This window comes from Odocoileus virginianus, chromosome 1 (genome assembly GCF_023699985.2).
Source record: "Odocoileus virginianus isolate 20LAN1187 ecotype Illinois chromosome 1, Ovbor_1.2, whole genome shotgun sequence".
NCBI classification, from domain to species: Eukaryota; Metazoa; Chordata; class Mammalia; order Artiodactyla; family Cervidae; genus Odocoileus; species Odocoileus virginianus.
The window spans coordinates 67,107,241-67,129,678 of record NC_069674.1 but is presented as its reverse complement, the minus strand read 5'-3'; the positions used below and the strand labels follow the sequence as shown (position 1 = coordinate 67,129,678).

At 39.6% G+C, this 22,438-nt stretch overlaps 2 protein-coding genes and 1 long non-coding RNA gene across 4 annotated transcripts in view; 2 read left to right on the top strand and 1 right to left on the bottom strand.

Moving 5' to 3' along the window:
* PRKAR2B (protein kinase cAMP-dependent type II regulatory subunit beta) overlaps positions 1-6,709 on the top strand; it is a 103,670-nt gene extending 96,961 nt beyond the window's left edge. Inside the window, exons 9-11 of the mRNA XM_070469162.1 lie at positions 2,252-2,317; positions 2,444-2,582; positions 4,728-6,709. Coding sequence (XP_070325263.1) covers positions 2,252-2,317; positions 2,444-2,582; positions 4,728-4,861 — 339 coding nt within the window. The 3' untranslated portion in view covers positions 4,862-6,709. The remainder of the gene's footprint in view (positions 1-2,251; positions 2,318-2,443; positions 2,583-4,727) is intronic.
* Positions 255-4,730, bottom strand: LOC110146696 (uncharacterized). The gene is made up of 3 exons (XR_002316612.2): positions 4,258-4,730; positions 2,979-3,109; positions 255-459 (listed from the first exon to the last, which is right to left on the bottom strand). It is a non-coding gene; the product is annotated as an uncharacterized lncRNA (long non-coding RNA).
* A 7,724-nt stretch (positions 6,710-14,433) lies between the features above and the next one.
* Positions 14,434-22,438, top strand: part of HBP1 (HMG-box transcription factor 1) — a 29,648-nt gene continuing 21,643 nt past the window's right edge. The window contains exon 1 of one of the 2 annotated variants that reach the window (XM_020907628.2): positions 14,434-14,538. In XM_020907628.2, coding sequence (XP_020763287.2) covers positions 14,524-14,538 — 15 coding nt within the window. In that variant the 5' untranslated portion in view covers positions 14,434-14,523. Of the gene's footprint in view, positions 14,539-19,628; positions 19,816-22,438 lie in introns of those variants that run through there. The other variant, XM_070469142.1, reaches the window with a different exon arrangement.

Below are 22,438 nucleotides of genomic sequence, written 5' to 3'. Positions count from 1 at the left end.
TAATAAAATTTTCATGTGTCCATAATTAGTATGTAGTGATAGATTAATATAATTATTTCCTGCCAAATCTATTAAAAATGGCTTAATTTATAGCCATCAAGATATCTGAATGTTTTTATTTTAAATTAAATCTTAAGGAATATATATTAAATCATCCAGTGGATTTAGGCATAATTTTATATTTGTACCAGACATGAAGGTCACATGTATATAGAGAATTAAGATGTCATTTATAACAGGGAAAAAAACTGGCAATCGTTCTATAGCATTTATTAATAAGGACCCAGAAGGTGCATTGGAAGGTGTAAAGTTCTGCACAATCAGTTCATTGGTGAAACCTCCTGGTGAAATTAACCAAGAAGGGGACACGTTGCACCATGTACTTCACTGGCTGCCAGGCACTGAGGGGGCCAGCATGCTCTTGAACCCATAATGCTTTTCTCAAATCCCACTTGGAACCTGAAGCAATACACACATATATTGGTTAGAACAAACCTACCCAGAAGTAGAATTTATAGAGATGGTTCAAGTTTACAGATAAAAGCATATCGATGATACTACTAATTTCCTAGTTACAGTTTGAAGCATTGACTGCATGATTTAAACAGGTTTTTTAGGGACTTCCCTGGTGGTTCAGTGGTTAAGACTTCACCTTCCAAAGCTAGGGGTGCGGGTTCAATCCCTGGTTGGGGAGCTAAGATCCCGCATGCCTCATGGCCAAAAACCCAAAACATTAAAAAAAAACAAAACAAAACCAGAAGCAGTTTATATAACAAATTGAATTTGTAACAAATTCAATAAAGACTTTAAAAAATAGGTTTTTAACAAGTTCTGTGATTTTCCTATCAGTATTATACTATGTTGTAATATTTATCTAAAATATTGTCTCTTTTCATACATGTGAAACAAGATTCAAGGTCTGTGAGGCTGAGAAAAGAATTAGTTTAGAAGGCAGATAAACAAGTAAATCAGTCAGTCCTCCTCCACTGCCACCCCCAATCTGTCAAATTAGAGAACAAGGCTGAGATTCCATGATACAAATTGAAAAACTGCAAAGCATAGAGCACTTTTAAAATGACTTTTTCAAATTATTTTGAAATAATTATAGATTCATTTTTGGCATGCTGCCAAAAAAAAAAAAAAAGTCCCATGTGCTCTTGGCCCAATCTTCCAGTGCATTTTGTATCACTAGTACATCAAAACTAGCAAACTGACATTGACACAAACAATGGAACTTAACTCATTAGTTTTACATGCAATTTGAGCATGTTTTAAAAGTGAAATTAATGGTAGTTGATAGACCTTTTATGATTTAAGACACTTGAATATTTAGCATGAAGCTCTTATAGAAAGCCTGATAAAAAGGTAAGGGAAAAGACATGTATACTGAGTTTATTAAAGGTATATCTAGATAGTTGTCTTTCAAGCGTTTATAAACATACATGTCTGCACTATAGTATAATGGAGACTCTGCATTCCTTATGATGTTTTTTAATCTGATACTGTATTTCTTCAATTGTAGTAAAGAGTTTTGAAATACCTGAGTTTCTCCAGAATCACTTTGAGAGGCTTAGGAAAGTCAATGTCATCTTTCGTATTACATTACTTAATTCATAAGGCATCACTGGAAGTCAAGGAAGTTTGTTCAAAAAAGGAAACAAGAAAATGCAGCTATGTAGTTAGAAATGGCAACGCTTTCTTTTAGAAGTCTTTCCGGGCCTTGAGGTGGGCTGTCAGCCACCTGCAGGACAGGCCTCAGGGCCCACACACACTGCTTAGTCTGTCTGCTCTCTCCACTTGCGGAGCTGCTGCGTTATCTTGGGTCGCCACGCTCTGGCTTTGTAGGTTAGGAACGACCCCGCGTGGCACATCTCAGCATAGAAGCAGCTGACAGAGGCGATGCTACTGGGAAACAGTGCTCGCATTTCTGACCGTGTCTGTGCTTTATCCAGGCTGCAGTTTGAGCGAAATTCATACCTTGGTGTTAGTTGCTATATTTTCTTGAGAGTTTTAGCAGAAATGCTATAGTAGATAGTATATCATTTCAGATGATTTTACAAATGAAATTGTTACACTATAATTGTTGATCATAACATCTCAACTTAGGAGGGGCCATAACCTGTTCTGTGGAGTTTCACCTTTCAGGAGATGATCTATAAACTGGCATGGGATTGATTTCCGAGGTATGGTGGGCAGCAGGATTGCTGTCAACTAAAGTTGCATTTTTCACCCTCTGTTTTTGTTCTGACAGGGAGAGTTGGCTGATTCTTTTTTCATTGTAGAATCTGGAGAAGTGAAAATAACCATGAAAAGGAAGGTAAGTCCTAAAAATCCATGAAATATTAGCACGTAACATAATAGACTTTTTTTTTTCTCCTGACTAAGCTTCACTTCTGTTTTCCTTAAGCTGAGTGAAAGCTAACCCTTTCCATCACCTTGCCAGGGCAAGTCAGAGGTGGAGGAGAACGGTGCAGTTGAAATCGCCCGGTGCTCTCGAGGGCAGTACTTCGGCGAACTGGCTCTGGTAACGAACAAGCCCCGAGCCGCTTCGGCACACGCCATCGGGACCGTCAAATGTTTAGGTAGGACTCGCGGCCCAGGGCACACTTGCCCCAGTTGAAATCCTTCTGTGTGCATTGTACGTATTCAGCGTCACACTGATTGTTTTACTGGGTTCACAGGTTTTACGGTCCCAACAAAGTAGAAGATTAGGATTCATTGTACTATAAAGTCAATTTGTAGAAGCCAACTTCTTAGAAGATTTTCACACACATATATATTGTTCTTTTTTATAGGCATGAAATAACATTTTAGGATGTTGTTAAGAATTCTGAGTACCAAGCTTTACATCTAATTTTTCAAATGAACAACATGCACTGTGTTCCATTTCTGCTAAAAAAAAAAAACCCTCAAACAGCACTTTTATAAGGTATACTAGGCTCTGCAGGGGAAATTGGGATGTCTGTAGGAATACTTACTCATCCTGGGATTAGGAAACGAAAGTCCAAGTTTGTCATGGCGCAATAGAAGTCTTGTTCGGCTGTTTATTACTTCTGTGTACCACACAGAAATGCCATGAACAGAAGTGCCATCTTAAGCTGGAAGGCATCTACATATAGCAGAGATTTTATATGTGAGAAATAACTTATTTTAGTAATGAAAACTGTAACTCAGGAGATATTAATACAGATGACATTTTCTTTAAGAAAACTAGTCAATACTCTGTAATGGCCTGCATGGGAAAAGAATCTAGAAAAGTGGATACATGTATATATATAAACTGATTCACTTGGCTGTGGAGCAGAAAGTAGTAAACATTGTAAATCAACTATCGCCAATAAAAACTAAGTTTAAAAAGTAATTAGCTTCTCTGTACTCTTCATCCACAGTTCAGTAGAATAAATTTAGCTTCAGTGTTAACATTTGTAAGTATCCCCAGAATTTTCTTAGAGAAGTTGTTTTTAAACGGTTTTAAACAAGTATGATAACACTCTAGTGTTGCACTTGGATGACAAAGAAAAATTTAGAAGCTGACAGATAATGTCCCTGAGTAGAGGTGTTACACAGTAGGGAGTAAAGATGCTGTGAGTGAAATCCCATTACTTTTTTCCTATAATAAAATATATATTCACATTAAATTTGAGAAATACAGAAAGGTAGGAAAAACTTAAGAGTCACCCAGTACCACCACCATGCAGCAATTTCCACATCCTATTATAATTCCTTATCATCCTGTTTTATTTGTATGGGTTTTCACTTTTAGATCAGTTTTGTAAACTGCTTCTTTTATTCATTATAACTTAGGCATTTTCTCATGTTTCTTACATCAAATTGTAACATTGGTTAAATACACACTGAATTATTTAATCACTTCCCACTGTTACATAATTTTTGAGTTTTGGCTCCATTTTGTGGGGTGGGGGAGAGCTTTTCTGTGGGGGTGTATGCATATACTACTATTTCACTTAATAGGATTTTTCCTGAGAAATGCTTTTTGGAAGTGGGTTTTCTTTTTATGGTTTTTGATATCTATAGCCAGATCACTTGTATTTGCACTTATTTACATGTTGCCAGCAGTGCAAGAATGACCATTCACTCTATTGTAAACACTGCCTTTTTTAGCTCTATAAATCTAAGAAGCAAAAAAAAAAAGAATTTTAATTTGTATTTCAATGATAGTATGATCATATTTTCATATACATTGTTTTTAAAAATGCTCGAGACAAGCAATCTAAGCAACATAGAGCACATACTTACAGAAGCGGACAAAATCATTACTTGGGCTGCCATTTTGAATTGATTAGACCCTAGTATAAAAGAGTAAAAAATTATAAAAGGCAACATTTGGTCTTCACAACATTGCATTGTAAACCCTGAGGAGGGAAAACAAGATAGAAAACACTACCTTGCCGCCCTTGAGTTCATACTGCTGAAGTGGTGACATAAAAACGAATTTATTTTTAAAAATTCCAAGGTCTTGCCATAACAATCCCTCATTCTTTTAACCTGGATCAGGAACTTCCAATACAACGTCATATGGCCATGGGCCACTGGCTGCTTCCTTTTTGAAGTGGAATGTTTTTATCTTTATGCCTTTTTCTTGTATCTGATATTTATGCAGAAATGCCATTGCATCATTGACGTATGTGAAATAGGTACCATAAGTGACTTAGAAATTCCAGATTTGTAAAGAATGTTATTTTTCTTTTATTCTCCCCTCTTCTTAGCCATGGATGTGCAAGCATTTGAAAGGCTTTTGGGACCTTGCATGGAAATTATGAAAAGGAACATCGCTACCTATGAAGAGCAGTTAGTTGCCCTGTTTGGAACAAACATGGATATTGTTGAACCCACTGCATGAAGCCAAAAGTATTGGAGCAAGAAGACCTCTAGTGACAAAATTACACAGTAGTGGTTAGTCCACTGAGAATGTGTTTGTGTAGATGCCAAGCATTTTCTGTGATTTCAGGTTTTTTCCTTTTTTTACATTTACAATGTATCAGTAAACAGAATAGATATTTAATAGTCAATAGGCTTTAACATCACTTTCTAAAAAGAGTAGATAAAAAAATATCAACATACTGATAAAATGACTTTCTACTCCACAAAATTATGATTTGACTGAAAGATTTATTCAGATGATTGTAATATATTGAAAGTATCTGTGTTTAAGAAGATAATTAAAGGATGTTATCATAGGCGATGTGTATTCATTTTGACTTACTCAGATTGATGTGTTATGACTACACCCGTGTAAAAGGGAACTCGGCAGTGAATCATGCTCTACAGCATGGCATCACATTCTTTTTACAACTCACTATATATAGTAAGTACAATTTAACCATTTTTGTTTTAAAGTTTTCCTGGCTTGATAAGTTATGTGTTGGCCTTGGCCTATTGGTGAAATGGTATAAAACATCATATGCAATTTTAAAACCTTTTATATTTTTGCAATAAAGTACCTTTTGACTTCTTGGGTATAATGTCAGTAACCTACATATTCCAGTGGTTTTAAGGACAGGCAGTTTAGTCATTACAACAACAGGAAAGCGTCTTTAGAAGAAGGGTCATTATTTTCCTCATAAAGCATCTATCTATGCTTCCTTTTCCATTTTTGCAGTTCTCTGTATTTGTTATCTTTAAAAATTTGTTTGACATTTAATGTCACAAATATTTTTAAATGCTCTTTAAACTTAATTGTTGTCTTTTAAAAGCCTAAGATCTTATTATATATGCTAAAAAAAAAAGTCTCCTATACCAAAAATATTTGGGGTCCTTGTCAACATGCCCATAGATATTTCTTTGTTCTTCACTAGACATGTGTAATAAAATCCTTGCAGACATCTGCTCCCATGGGTTTCCTCCAAAGTGGGAGAAATAAATTCTTGTAAGTAAAACATATATAAGGATAAAAGGAACTTCTGCCCATTCCAAGTATACCATTAGGCCTCGCCACTTGCTTTAATGCAGACTCTCAACTGCATTCATTTCATTCTGCAAGTGCAGAATGAACTCAGCTGAACAGATTTTTGTTGATACTTGATAATGCTTATTATCCTGCTACATAAAATGAATTAATTACATTCCACCAAAGCAGTATACTCTCACATGAGTTCTAGGACTACGTGACCCCAGTGTCGAGAGACATTAATTCTAACCAGTTGTTCTCTTATAAATCAGCGATTTCATTTTGGGAAATATGTTTCAAAGAAATATATACATGGGTAAAAAAATTCTGTGGCTAGTGTGGTCTTATTAGAGAATGTTTCTGGTCTTGCTTGTATAATGAAAATGTGGTTAAGATACGTGAACTGGATAATGTATATATAAGAAATATGTAAAGTGTACCTTCAGCCACATCTTAGGACAGTTTTAACCACTTTGCAAACTTTCCCACGGGAAGAGAGCTTACTGCGTGCAGACTTGTTTTCTATAATATTTCAGATTTTAAAAGTCATGTCTACTCAACAAGAAAAAACACAAAGAACCCCAAATTCCTGGTTCATCATTCTGTATTTTCAACCTCCTTCACTTTTTCAAGTTACCTATTTTGTTGCATACGCTAATTGTTAACTACAAATGCCTGTTTAATAAAGAACTCTGACCAAGGCTGTAAATGCCAGTTACATTATTTTCAGTATTGTTGGTTATATTTAAAATTTCCTTATAATAAAGCACAGTTTTATAATAAAATGTTATTATCGAGGTTTTTTTTTTCCCTTGTTTCTTTACTGTGACTTCCATAGTGCACATTATACTATGTGAGATGCATGAGAGAGGTACTGCATATGTGAAAAGAAAGGTAAGATCTGGGCATCTTGCAGCAAGAAAGTGTGGTTCTGTAGTACAAGAGTTTTTAAAAAATCTTAACTATTGGTTATATGTGATATAGATAGTTGTGATATGTTGCAGACTCATTCAGCCATTTAGAATAACCAAGTAAGTTTGGATAACTAGGGAATGTATGTGTTAAAGTAATTAAAACACCACAAGTTTGAGTTGTGGATGCCACTGTTTAATCACTAACCAAGAGTCTTTCTGTTTGGAAATTCTCTGTTGATGTTTCATTCAAGCATGCATCATGTATGACTAAGAATTCTGGGAGGACTCTCAATTTTAATACAAAGGTGTTTTTCTTTGTTTTATATGTGTGTGTCCTGTTGATACAAACTAGGACTTGGTGCGTATAAACATAAAACACTACCTGGGACACATGCTGTGTGAATGTGTTTGGTTTATTCTTACAAATCTGGCTAGCAGACTCTAAAATGCTTTAAAATTCTGCAAGTGAAACATACAGCATGAAGCAAGGAACTTCCGATTTTATTGGAATATGTAGGATTAAGTGCTGAGTCCTTTTTCTTTCTAAAACATCTTTAAAATATGAATAAAATTTTTCCTAATTTTTTTTCAAGAAATGTTACATTTCCAACAAGGACTAGATGGGCTTTGGCATTCTTAAAGAACATTAATAATGTATAAGCCTAGAGTGCTAAGTAACACATCTGGATGAGCTGTACTATCCAGCTTAAACAACTGGAAAAGAGAGTCTCAAATCTAAATAAAATGTTAATAACTAAGGGAGAAACAGAATTACTAACACATGTGGCAGAAAATACATAAGGGAAAAATAGAATAATAAGGAATGCTGGCTTCTAAAATAAATGTGTGAGGTACAGCCTCATGTTGAGTATCAGAAAGAATGAATTCTGATAAGAAATTGGAACAAGAGTTGAGACAAACTCTTACCTGCTCCAGGATACTTTTCAAGGCAGCAAAACTGGTTGAGCAACTGAAACTAAACAGTTGTTAGTAAATAGTCTTTACGGGTATTTAAAAAAAAAAACAACAAAACCTTGAAAGTAAAATGAATTACGGAAATGAAAGCAGTAAGGTAAACCAGGTGTTTGTGGAAGACGTGCCCATTAGTCACTACAAGAAGTTAAATCAGTTTCATTTGTGTAAGAGAAAAATCTATGACTCCACCAAAATCATTTACTTGGTGCATCCATGGCAGAACTCATGGGCAATCGTGATTCTCTTGCTTCCCCCTTGCAATTCTTGGCTTCATACTTCAACTGGGGAAAAAAACAAAAACAAACAAACAAAAGCCCAAAAGAGCCTAAAAGTTGAGAGAGAGATTTATATTTAGAGACTTTAACTGAGGACTATAGCCTGGGGAAACAGCCTTTCAGATAACCCTGAGGGGCTGTTCCAAAGAGGTAAGGGAGGAGACAGGATACACAGGAGTTTTTGCTGAAAAAGACCCAAAAAAAATGTAGTCAGATATCAAAAGATGATTGCTAATCACACACAAAAATAGATATTTCAAGTTAAAAGATCTTAGTGGTTTTCTATGTGTGGGGGTTTACAGGAGTCTTGGCTCATTGCAATTACTGCTTTGATATGCATGTTAACCATCTAGGGCCAGTATCCCGGTTTTTTTTCCATCCTGAATTCCTCTCAGGGTGCAGGGGTGACTGCAATGGCTGCTGGCTTGAGGGCAGGCAACATTTTGTTTACTGAAATGTTTACTTTTGTCCACACTCGTATTCTCTGAATAATGATGCAATTGAGCCTGGTATATAGACAAATGTGTACAGAGTTTCCAAGGAAGACTTTTTTTGACCAACAGATCTGGGTCTTTCTGTCCCTTTTTATGCTTTAAGTTTGTAAATTTAAAGTTGCTAAGGAAATCCTGGAAAGGTAATGTTTATATATGGAAAGATGTGATGGTGGACCTTACGGAGGTAACTGTCTCTGCCATAAAAATGAAGTGTCATTTCTTAGGTGGTGTTCCCACATTTTGATTTAACCACAGCTTGGGTCTTGCCATCTTCCTGAAAAACTCAAGCCACTGCAACATGTAAATACATGAAATGTTTTGTTAGGACCAATTATAAAGGACTTTAAAGTAGATGCATTTATCACTCTCAGTTGTGAAACTAAGCAGGACCTGTGGGGTACAGAAACCTTTTGTGTCCTGTTTCTTGTTTGTAGGAAAAAGCTTCAGCTTCCTAGATCTTTCCTGATTTTCAGAGGGCAGATTCAAAGTTACTCATTAGGGAAAAGAAAGGCAAAGCAGTGAAGAAATAACAGTGCAGAGGAAGGGCAGGATTGTGGTTTCCCTTGAAGAGATACATTCATAACCATCTGATACATCTCTGAGTTCTTCTGCAGGAACTAAGGCTCCCGCGCAGGGGGAGGATGGTAACTTCAGGCTGAACCCAAGATTGCTGTCACCTCACTGCCCGCAAATCAGTGGAAAGTCACACACCCTGTGTCCTCACCCCAAATCTTGCCCTTAGAGACTCTTCCCTGAACCCCACCAGGGAGTTTGGGGTTCTTGGAACATGAGGTGCCCATTCTCCTTGCTTGGCCTGCAGTAAATCTAAACCTTTCTCTGCTCCCAGCCCCTTTGGTCTCACTGTGCATCAGGCACTTGCCTTTGGGAAAAACTGGAAAAAAATGGTTTTATTCCCCGGGCACCAGGGGCTTAGGGTGGTTTAGTTGTTAAGTCTTGTCTGACTCTTGTGACTCCATAGACTGTAGCCCGCCAGGCTCCTCTGTCCATGAGATTTCTCAAGCAAGAAAACTGGAATGGGTTGCCATTTCCTTCTCTGGATCATCTTCCTGACCCAGGATCAAACTAGGGTCTCCAGCATTGCAAGTGGACTCTTTACCTACTCAGCCACCAGGGAAGCTCAATGAGTTGGAAACGGACTCTGAAATGACAAAAGCTGCCTTCACTTTTGACTGTAACCACCCAGAAATGGAACCCTCATTGTCTTATATTTCACATGATAAAAGCTTACCAAGTAGAACCTTTGAATGAGTTCATGAGCAGTAAATATGCTCAGGCACAACCTTGGATAAAGTTGCTTCTAACTGCTGATTTTCCATCTCTGCCCTAAACCTCACCACGATCACAGTCCTGCTGAGGAACAAGAGAGTGAGTCCTGGATCCCTGGAACTGCACTACCGCTTTAAGGTGGAAGGCTGGCATTTAATACAAGTGAATCTCTCATTACAAAATGACTGTATTCTTGAAATGTATACAAATGACATTTTTAAAAGCCAAATAATTAGGAGAGGTGCTCACTATAGACATCTTTGGCAAGTCTTTTCTTAATTGCTTTTCAAAGCTGAACCGAAATATCCTCCACTTTTTTACTATAGTGCACATTATGATATGCTATGTAATTTGAAGGAACTGGAGTGTATTAATTAGACAAATATTGCCTGCCTTTGTGACTGGTACATAAGGGAATCAAAACAAGTTACAAGATAGTTCTTATGAGAGTAAGATGATACCTGTTCTCAAAAAAATGGTGATGAGTAGACACAGCAAGTGACACAAAGCATACAGAAACTATATTTAATGAGGTCAGTGTTCAAAACAACTTATGACATACAAAATAGCATATATATTAATAAGAAAATTTATCTCATTTCCTTTTATTCATCTGTTCAGCAGGTTATAATATTGACTGCCTGGGCAAAACGATGTGTATGATATGGACCAGACAAAAAGATGCATAGAAATATAGAAGGAAGAAATAATGTGAATTTGGAGGGAGGTAAATGTAAGAAAAAAAGGTTCAGTGTAGCACGTTTAAATGGCTTGCTAGGTGGCTCAGTTTAGTAGTAAAGAATCTGCCTGTCAATGCAGGAGACAAAAGAGACACGGGTTCAATCTATGGGTCAGGAAGATCCCTTGGAGGAGAGGAAGTGGCACCCCATTCCAGTATTCTTGCCTGGAAATCCTACAGACAGAGGAGCCTGGTGGGCTACAGTTCATGGGGCCGCAAAGAATCAGACTGAGCGACTGAGCACACGCCACACATTTAAGTACATATTACTCCTGCGATCTTAATGGCTTTTTATCTAAAATTAGCTACCTTGGACTGGTAACTAAAAGAAAATACAGAGAGAAAGGCCTAGCACACCAAATAGACATGAGAAAAAATGTGTCGAAATTTGTGTTCCATTTCCTAATTTGAGTACTTCATTTGCTTGCTTACCTTCTAACATTTTGAACAGCAATATTTTACATATTTAAGCAATGCCATGTACTTTAACTTCTATGTTTCTTAGCCCAGTAGTCATTGGTATGCCAACTGTGTTGGAATACAGTAATTTCACCCCTAAATAAGCTTTATCAAGTTTTTAAAAAACAAAATAGAATTGGATGTTTCCTTATGAAAACAGAAGTATTTTACAAATTGCTGAAGACATTTTTATTTTGGATGACAACTCTTGACATATTTGGGCACAGTGTATGTGGAATATGTATGTGTGTATATGGTATTTGCACTGACTAAAAGTATATTTAAAGAAAATTTTATTTTTGAACTTAATTTTGGTTACAGCTTGTAGGATTTTCATTCCCTGACCAGGAACTGAACCCACACCCTTAGCAGTGAGAGCTTTGAGTCCTAACCAGTGGACTGCCAGAGAAGTCCCCAAATTGATTTTTTAATGTCAGTTTTATCATGGAAGTATGTTATGAACAAATGTTCTTTAGTAAATATAAAAATCCCTTACAGGTTCAGTCGTGTCCAATTCTGCTAACCTATGAACTGGAGCCCATCAGGCTCTTGTGACCATGAGATTTCCCAGGCAAGAATATTGGAGTAGTTTGTCATTTTCTTCTCCAGGGGGGCTTCCTGACCCAGGGATGGAACCTATGTCTCCTGTGTCCCCTGCATTGGCAAGCAGATTCTTTATCAGCCAAAATATTTTATATTATATAAAATATAAATGTCATTTTATATTTTATCATATACAAATAATAAGGAATTGGTACAAAAATTATATATATTTCAGTGAAGTAGAATTTATATATGTAAAGAATTCTGAGATCTTACTGGTTTTGTACTTTGATCTTTGTTCTGGCTAAGTTGGCTGGTATTCTTAGTCACCCAAAAATGAATAGTGAGGTTCCTGTTAAATATACATAAGGTGCACAAGGTAAGCATTTAGCTTCCCAGGAGAGTCCAAAGATGGACTAATTGTCCACTTAAAGGTACAGAGATTCTAACACTGACATTTAATCAGTTATGACTGAACTAACTCAAGAGAATTTTACTCTTCTTTTTAATGACATGGACAAAAATGAGAGTATGTGAAAATATTTTATATCTTTGTATCCATATGAATTAGCACAGTGGTCAACCAATAGTAGGAACTAAATAGGTATTTCTGAATGAATGGATAGGAAAACCTTTATAGTGCTAATAAAAGATAATCATTTCTAATAATGTACCATAGCTTGATCTGAAGGTGCTATTCTTCCTACCACTGTGTTGACAAAAAAAAAGTCTCCACTAAGGCTTTTAGTAAATGCTTTGAAATAGAAAACCTTTTAAAATAAGTTAAGGTTCAGCCAAAACCAGATCTCATGGTTCATGTAGTGTGTGTGTGCTGGGGGGCTAGGGCAGGGGGGAAGGTGTGGTACCAGCACTTGAGAGTTCATTTTTTGGGTGATAGGAAAGGTTTTTAGTTTCCTGGAGGGAGCTAGTCATTAATAGCTCAGATTTTAGTTTTCAATGATCAAGTGAATTCCACGAATTTTTCTTTTTGTCAGGAAATTAAACACTGGAGAGTTCATATTTTCAATTTTTCAATCTGAGGCACAATGAACCTCCACTATAAAAAAAAAGTGAAGAAAGAAAATAAAAATACACAAAAGAGCAGGGCCACAGTTGAGTCTTGGGGTCACTCCATTAATCTCTGAACTAAGATAAATACAAATATTGTCCTTTTTACTCGGGGAAAAATTCAGGCATTTTATCGGCCCTCTGGATTATTTTTAAGAAACAAAAGAATAATTTGATTACTATTTGTGAATAGAGAATGTGCATCTTTGATCACATGGTAGGGAGGACTATTCTATAAATAATTCCCTTTAAGGATTCAAACAGGGAATCCTTAAAAGAATTTGAAAACTTGGTTCAGTACCAGAAAGTTACTTTGGATTTCCGTATTTGTTCCGTGGTTTTCAGATTTTAAAATTCAAGAAAAGTAGGGATTTTTAAAGGAATCACCAGCAAGGATTTAAGGCTCCTTTCCAAAAGTTTGACTTTATAGATTTCTCTCTAGTATGTTTTCCTCCTCTTAAACATACATATAGTGATCTAAAGATATAAAACCTAAAACATAGCTTAAATGACTAAACACTAAAAGTTCAAAGGGGAAAAAGCGTAATAATGCCTTTGTAATGAGAATGGTAAAAACATCAATTATAGATTAGGAACTGGACAGCCTTGTTTAAAATGAAGGTAACTATAAAGCCAGAAGAGCCATCCTCCTCCCTCGAGTCAGAGAATTCGTAACTTAAGGAGGAACTCCTAGTGGAAACTAAGTAGGAAGACATTCTTTCATCAATGGGAAGACCTCTGGAAGAGGAAAAATGGTTAAACAGAAACTCACCAGAGAAACCCTGATAACGATTCACAAATTACATCAGTTTACGTCACACATTATACCCCTCCGTATTACCTTAAACAACGAGTAAGCTGGTCAATATAGAAAACATCTTTTTGCCTTTCCTCAATTCCAAAGTCAACAGTATGACCCCACCTCCCGCTTCACAGTTTTGTAAATTGCCCAGACCTTCGAGCTTCTCTCATTGTTCATCCCCAAGCGTCTCGGTGCCTGGCACGCAGCCGGCATTCAAAAAATCTCGGGTGAACTGAACAGAGTCGGCAGAGAAATTTCAAGCTGTTGTCCAGGGAGGGGCGAAGCCAGGCTCAGGATAAAGGAATGTTAAGTTTTCCCACTGGACCCCAGCACCACCTTTATTATCCCTATCATGCCTGGGGCCGTGATTTCTGGGTGACTGGGTCCCCCTCGAGGCAGCAGTGCTTCCGCTTGTGCAGTCATCTCCTTCCCCTCGCACTAAAACAATACCTTGGCCTCTTGCCAAAATCTGAGCCACAAGCAACTCTGGCTGTTTATGGCCCGGAATGGGTGCTGCGAGAGGCTTGAGGCTGCTCCGAGTGCAAGCACAGGCCCAAAGGAAGAGAAGAGGCCAAAGCTTTAAAACACTCCCTTCCTCCGCCCCCTCCTTTTTGTCCCAGACACCAAAACAAACGAGCTGATACACGTGTCCCTATGACTCTTGTTTACTATCAAGACTGCACCGTGCACGCACTTCTGGGATACGTAGTCCAACCCGTTCCTCCGACGTGCAGTCTCGGAGAAAAACACAGCCAGACGCAGACTACGAACCCACAATCCATTTCGGGAGCAATGTTTGGCTGGGACCCCGGGAGTCTCGGCAGCAATCCAATCCCAAGCGCTCACCCTGGTGATTGACACCCCATCTTCCCCAATAAATACAACACAAAAGTCAACACAAGCCCGCCCACCGAGACGGACCACGGTACCACCCAATAGGAAGGAGAAATGAACGAATGGCAGTGCCGCAGGCCAATAAGAAGGCGAAGGAGCTGGGCGGAGGCTCAACCCCCCGGGGGTTTGAGGGGAGGGGGAAGACGAAGCTTGAAAGACTTGGTAATGGCGACGGGTTTGGTAAGTAGGAAAGTTTCGGTGGAGGACTAAGAGCGGCAGCAGGAGCAGTAACGCGCCCCGGGGAGGCCGGCGTCAGTTGGAGAGGGGATACGCGAGTTGCTGGTGGTGTTGTCGCGGCCGGGGCGGCCCGCGCCGGGGCAACTTATACTCCGCGGCGGGTTTGTTGTCTTTCTGTTCGGGAAGGGGTGGGGGTGGGGAAGGGAGGGGCAGGATCCCGAGGGTATCGCGGCCGGGTGAACTCGGGTCGGCTCTTCTCTTCTTGACGGCGGGGGCAGTTAACCGTCCGATACCGGCCTGCGGCGAACCCACCGGACTGGCGCTTCCCGCGAGCTCACCTGGGCTTCGCGTCGGCGCGGTCCGTGGGGGTCTTGGGGCGGGGGCTGGGAAGCGTCTGCGAGGACGGCGCTCTGGGCCGGGTGGCGCGGTGGGTGGCCGGGCCGGGTGAGGAGATGGGGCGGGCCTGAGCGGGGGGGAAGGGGGCCGACGCGACTCTGGGGCTGCCCAGGAAAGTTTGACTTCAACTCCCTGTGAGTGGGCGGAGGGTCGGAGGTTGGCCCGGGGTGGGCGGCCGGCCGCGGGTGGAGGACTCCTGTGAGGCGCCGCCTCTTCGGGGGCCGAGAGGGGCTCGGGCCGAACTGGGAAGCTCGCGGAGCCCTTGGGCCCCGGGGCTCATTGTTACGCAGTTCGAATGAATGGACTCCTTGGCGCCTGCGCGGTGGAGTTGAGCCGAGGGGAAAAACAAGCCTGGAGTCCAGGCTGCGGTCACATGATGGGGGGAGGGGAGGGGAACGCGATGAATGGCGAAAGAGGGTGGGGGATGGACTTGGCGTGAACCGGGAGGCACTGCCTCTGTGTGACCGAGATCGAGGCTTGGCAAGCGGTTTCAGTCTCCGCCTTCCAACCTATGCTGCTGCCCCAGGCGGATTAAAACCAAAAAGACGACTAGCGAAATCGACTGTCGGGGCTGGGTTTTTGTAGTTCCTTCAAACGCTGCCTGCTGTCTAGGGGAGTTCGCTCGCCGCCGTGCATTCTTTTGAACACATCACCTAGAGTGAATTCTTTGGTAGGAGTTTTCAGCAAGAATCTTTTGTAAAGGGAGCTCTGACTGCGGGGAAACACTCGAGAGTCTTTAATTCTGGGAGCCAATGATGCTAAAGGGAGGAGGTTAAAAGTCAGTTGTGTATATACCAGGAAGTGTTGGAGTCCTACCAGCAATTCCGACTGAGTGTATAGATTTATTTCTCTAACTAGCAGTAACAGGTGATTCCTAACAATGATTTAGTGAAATTAGTTACTTTTGGATAATTAGAATAGTTGTAACATTTGTAAATATTTTTCTATTGTTTAACTGCTGATAATGATCTACATTTGTGATTTACTGCTAGTTCTTTCAGGCTCTGCTTTTTGTTGTTACTGTTTCTGCTGTTATCCGATTTAACTTGCTGAGTACTAGGGTCAACTGTTGAATTTCCACGATTGAACTACTCAGTTCTTGCTGAGTAGGTAATAGTTAACAAAGTTTTAAGGAAATTTGAATTATATTCAAAAGAATTCAATACACCCAATATATTTTGGAGCTGTTTTATACTTTTGAGAAAGCCAAAACAAAATATTTAAATTCTAAATTGACTACATTATTTATAGAGTGAAATTTTGATTTCACTTCCTGGTTTCCATTTTACTTAGTTTTATAAGCGCATTTACTTATTAAAAAATCCAAAGATTTTATTTATTTGGCTCCCTGGCCACGCCAACCAAGGATCAAACCCTTGCCCTTTGCAGAGGAAGTGCGGAGCCGGAACCTCTGGTCCCCCAGTTACCTTTTTCAACTTAGAAAAATCTTCCCCTTAGGTTCAAAGTTACCTTCTCCCGGGATTTCCCGCAATTTTCCATGTTTCACAATGCCTGCTTCTCAGGCTTCAAAAATGGTACTAACACTTTAAGAGTTGTTTCCTCCACTGTATTTTAATTTTTTTGGACCGTTTCCTCACTACCCAAATGACCAGTGATGTAGGCAAATAACCTGGGCTTTATGAGGGAGGAGCTAGCTGGTCTCCTGTATTTCTGTTTTGAAATGAAAATATTAGTACTTTTTTTTTCTGCCGTGATTATCTTAAGTTAGTACCATGTTAATGAAACGATGCCAGGTATTTTACATGTATTATCTTTTAAGTATGAAAGTGAATATTTACCTGGAATGAGAAAATAAATCACACCAGATATTTTTTTAAGTTGACAAATACTTTATATATCACAAAATTCAGGAAAAATGATATTCTTTTATATTCTTGTTTGTGCCTAACTCATCAACAGTAATCATATACCTTCATATTTTGACCTGCATTTACTTTGGTATTTCATATCATAGTTTAAACTCATTTTCTGTAAATAGAAAAAACAATTTTCTTCTCTAAAGTTATTGGTAGTTTAGAAAAGCTTTTCTCACAGGGTGTTACCCTTGAGCTGAAGATTCCCGTGTTTCACACAGTGACTTGCTTGCGTACTGTTTGCACTGCCGGCGCTCTTCAGCAGGTTTACAGACGGCTTTAGTGGTATGTGCGGAGTTCTCTTCTTCAGGTGGTAGTATTTTGTGTCAGATCAGCAGAAAACGAATAAAAACGTGTATAGATGTATTTAGCACTGGGCAGCAGTGACTGAGGAGAAGGCATTGGCAACCCACTCCAGTGTTCTTGCCTGGAGAATCCCAGGGACTGGGGAGCCTGGGGGGCTGCCGTCTATGGGGTCGCACAGAGCCGGACGCAACTGAAGCGTCTTAGCAGCAGCAGTGACTGATAAGTTAAGGGAATGCTTTGGAACCATTAAGAAGGTGTGTCACGTAGTGTCTTTAATACTTCCGATAATTATGATATAGGTAGATACAGGTAGACAGGTAGACTGGTCCCATTTTACAAAAAAGAAAACTGAGGCATAGAAGTTAAATTGTTCATAGTCGTATAGCTTTTCTAAACTATCAGTAGCTGTAAAAAATTCAACCAATTAGAGAAGAAAATTATTTTTCCTATTTTATATATAGAAATGACAGTATAAGTAAGTGATACTCTACAATAACATTTTATGGAAAGAATACCACCCACTATTGGGATGTGTTTTTTTTTTCCCCCATTAACATCACAGCAAATTACAGTTGTAGAAATCTCTCTGAAAGAACTGCATAGAGGCCCTCAACTGCTTTTGGTGTACTTTGTGTTTAATCTAGTTTGTTATGGAGGTTCATTTTAGCTTGCAATTGCGTAAAGTAAATAAAGTCGCTCAGTCGTATCCGACTTTTTGCGACCCCATGGACTGTAGCCTGCCAGGCTCCTCTGTCCATGGGATTTTCCAGGCAAGAGTACTGGAGTGGGTTGCCATTTCCTTCTCCAGGGGATCTTTGCGACCCAGGGATTGAACCCAGGTCTCCAGCATTACAGACAGACGCTTTACCGTCTGAGCTATCAGGTAATACATTTTAAATACCACCTCAGTTTCTCCTGTTAGAGATATAAAATAATTGCAAATTACCGTTTCTTCACCTCCTTCCCCCAAACAGTTGGCGCTTCATACAGAAGTCCTTCGGGATTATGGGAGGCCCAGAGAAGATCCTTTTCCTTTATCCATAATGAGGATGAAAAGATAAAAGATTCAGGGAAGGACAGGCACTTGAATGTAATTGAAATTAGATGTCTAATCTGTGTTGGTCTATGTCTTTTGTCCTTTTTCTCATTTTGGGGGGTGGGGGGACAGGGAAAATGGTCTGATTCAATCATCAGAGCCCTGTTTTCCTCATCCAGAATATTACTTTTTTGAGGGGGTTACACCGCACACCATGTGAGATCTTAGTTCCCGGACCAGGCGTTGAACCCTTGCCCCCTGCAGTAGGAGCACAGAAGTCTTAACCACTGGATTGCCAGGGAAGTCCCTCCTCATCCAGAACAGTACTTTGTTCTGAGCTTTATATTATTTGAAGTTTATACAAAATTAGATGAAGTATGTGGAAATGCTTGGCAAATAGCAGGTAGGCATTTTGTAAAACCTAATTCCTTTTTCATTCACTGAAACTCGGTTATTTCTAGTCATCTCTTCCTTTTATTGAGATTTTGTGGATATTTACTTCTGAAAGTTTGCAAAACAGATGGAATAGGGCTGTCTCATCTCCACCCAGTAAAAATTTGTAACATTGACCACGACATTTCAGAGTACAACTGCTGGAGAATTTTAGTCTTTTTGAAAATCACCAGTCTAGTGAGAATTGACATGTGAGAATTGACATTTAGAGATAACTAAAGTACAGGATGTGAAGTCGCTCAGTCGTGTCCGACTCTTTGCGACCCCATGGACAGTAGCCTGCACCAGGCTTCTCCGTCCATGAGATTTTCTAGGCAAGAGTACTGGAGTGGGCTGCTATTTCCTTCTCCAGGGAATCTTCCCAACCCGGGGATCGAACCCATGTCTCCCGCACTGTAGACAGACGCTTTACTGGCTGAGCCACCAGGGGAGGCCTGAAGCCCAGCGTGAGCGCTCAGGTCCTGTAGCACCAAAGCGGCACGCAGCGGCACGAGTGAGCAGTGGTGTCGGCTCTACCGGGGGAGGTGAAAGAGAAGCTTGTTCCTCAGAATGAATGGGTAATTGGTGTGACGCATTGAATGTGGATTCTCTGGTGTTCCTTTACTGTATCAGAGGCTTTGTTTCTCCCAAATAGTTTGCCAAAAACAGGCGAAAAACTTACATTTGGTTTGAATTTTGATTTCGCGTGTGTGTGTGTGTGTGTGTGTTTTTCCTCGAAATAGCTCTTGTGAAATCAGCAGAGGTACCTTGAGATTAAGCGACCTACCTCAGATTCCCTTTTTCTCTTTTTTTTTTTTTTAAAGAGAAAATGGTCTGATTTTCAAGTCTGTTGCTCCTGTTTACCGTACAGGTTCAGAGAAGGAGAATCTCCACTCTCTCAAGACCAAACTTTTGATAGCCTTGAGCAATAAGAGGTACAAACAGTGAGAGATACAAACACAAAGAACTCAAGTTCAACAAATATATATATTTGATACTTTTGTTGTTTGTTTTGAAACCAAAATGTTTTTTCCAACTTCATTTAAGGTGTGTTGTGATGGGATGTTGGTAGATTACTAAGAGTGCTGAAGAGATGCTAGAAGTTGCAAGGAGATGTGAGTGCCCTGTGAATGGTAACTGGGCACTTGGGACCTGCTGAGGGAGAGAACAGACCTAGCTGGGAGGAGTTCTCCAGGCGGTGGGACACAGCAAACTAACTGCAGCTCTGCTGAGGAGGTAAAAATGTCCAGTGCAACTCTGGGAAAAAGAAATTTTTCATGTTTGAGATGGCACCTTGGACTGATTTATGCTGATCACGTCTGTATGTGAAACATGTCCAGTAGATGTTCATATGAAATTTGAGTCATTAAATTAAATTGTGTCGTGTATCCTTAGGATGTCAGAAAGTTTTCTATAGAAAGGGTTAAAATCAACTAAACTTAATATTAGCTGTGCCAAGAACCCACATAGAATAACTAGTTCTTTCTTGCTGGGGCATTACTAAATGAGGAATCTGCACTGATACTACCAATTACTTACTTCATGGGGTAGGGGGAGCGCCTTGGCTGCTTTTCTGGAAGGAACTTTCATTGGGGGGCCTTATTTCGCCTGTTTTTGAGTGGGGGAGGGTGGCCTTGCCCTATGGCTTGTGGGATCTTAGTTCCCTGACCAGGGATTGAACCCATGCTCCCTGCAGTGGAAGCATTGTCTTAACCACTGGACCACCAGGGAAGTCCCTCTTGAGGACTCTTGCGAAGGAAGCTGGGAGTGTGTAGCATAGACAGAAACTGGGAATGTGAATATATTATGCTGTCAAAACACTCTCTCTTAAGTATTTATTATAGATGTTCTTGCATACTCATTGTGTTTCAGTATGATTTTTTAAAATAGACAAAAAATGTTTGAAGTATAGTTTTGATTATGTTAGACTTCTGTTCAAAAATTTGCAGTGGTTCCCATTGTTTGCTAGTCGCTATGATAATACTGGCCACTCTACATTGAGAGTTTGCTCTCTTAGGTACTATTATAAGCTTTTGACATTTATGAGCTCACTGAGTTTTTACAACAACCTATGTAGGTGCTTTTATTATTTCTATTTTATGAACAGGGCATGAAGATTTTAAATAAATTGTCTAGGGCACATAGCTGGCAGGTAGCAAATATATAAACTCAGGAGCCTAGTTTCAAAAAAAAAAAAAGGCGGCAAACCAGTTTTCCTAAACTAGAATTGAAGATTTTGACCCCAGTCTACCTTCCAGCCTTAATATTGACAACCAGGAGATATCCTAGCCTCTGGCTTCTATGTTCTTCTGATTTTATCCAGTACTTTGCTAATTCTGAGTTTGCTCATGTGAGTTTCTCTCATTAGGAGCCTCCCTTCCTTCCTTTTTTATCCATTCATAGCCAAGCCCTGGCTCCATAGAACTGCAGTCATTTACTTCTGTCTTTCTACTCAAGTGTAGGTTCCATGAGATTCATGATAAACTGTTCATCATTGAGTTTCAACATTATACCTAGTAGAGTGCCTTGTACATAATTAAGTGACTGACTATATTATACATATATACACACACACATATGTTTAGATAAAAAAGGAATATGGCAGTCATTTTTAGCCTGCTGGTTCTCCCAGTGCACCAGGAGTTTGTTCGAATGAAAACAGGTAAAAACCAGTGCATAGGATTGTATGTCAGTTCAAATAAATCACATGCTCTGGAAGGCGGGGCCTGGGCATCATTGGTTTGAAGCAGACATGGTCCTGTGTGCCACCAGGGTTGCAGATCACAGATCAAGCTAAGTTTGCTGAGCTTTTGCAATGAGGAAGTGGAGGCTCAGAATCAGGATTTGGCCACTTAGGCTTGAGAAGTCAATTTGTGTTACTAGCCACATCTCTTGTGGCCACCAATTTTGTAGGAAGCTATTTGTTATACACTAGCATATTTGCTGTAATTATATCATAAGACTGTGATTATTACATAATAGATTGTACTTAACTTAAAAGTGTTCATTTCTTGGGAATGCCTCAGACATCTTTTAGATAAACTGTTATTTGCTTAATGGTATGATCTGTGACTTTTACTGAGATGTGTTGGATAATTTATCATATTTTGCAGGGAGGAAATTACCAAACTGAATAGCTAGCTGTCTGGCTCCTATTGTTAATTATTTTCAGTAACTGTACTGTTTAGTACATTAAGTATCCAAAGTATGCGTAATATTGCCCTATGTCAGTCTAGGGATAAAAATTTTTTAAAGATCATTTTACTTTTTTTTTGCTCATTTTGTTTCGTCTTTACAACTGCTCTGGGAAGAAGAGAGAATAGGTGTCATGAGCCCTGTTTCCGTATGGAGATACTGAATTAGTGAGAAGCTCAGTCATTTAGGTCATAGATTTAGTAAGTAATCAAGCTGGAATCAAACCCATGTTTCCTTACACCTAACCCAGTGCCCTCTTCACTGCTCCATAGTACGTCTTAACAGTTTATGTTGTGTAAGACTCCAAGTGTCCAGGAAATGGGTCATATTTGAGGAGTACAGGCAGAAAGTGGAAATAAAACACTGGAAATAAAGTAAGGCAATGGTCAGTTTAGCTGTATGTGTCAAAAGCCTTCAGTTCAGTCACTCATTCGTGTCCGACTCTTTGCGACCCCATGGACTGCAGCACGCCAGGCCTCCCTGTCCATCACCAACTCCCAGAGTCCACCCAAACTCATGTCCATTGAGTGGGTGTTGCCATCCAACCACCTCATCCTCTGTCGTCCCCTTCTCCTCTTGCCTTCAATCTTTCCCAGCATCAGGGTCTTTTCAAATGAGTCAGCTCTTCACATCAGGTGGCCAAAGTATTGGGAGTTTCAGCTTT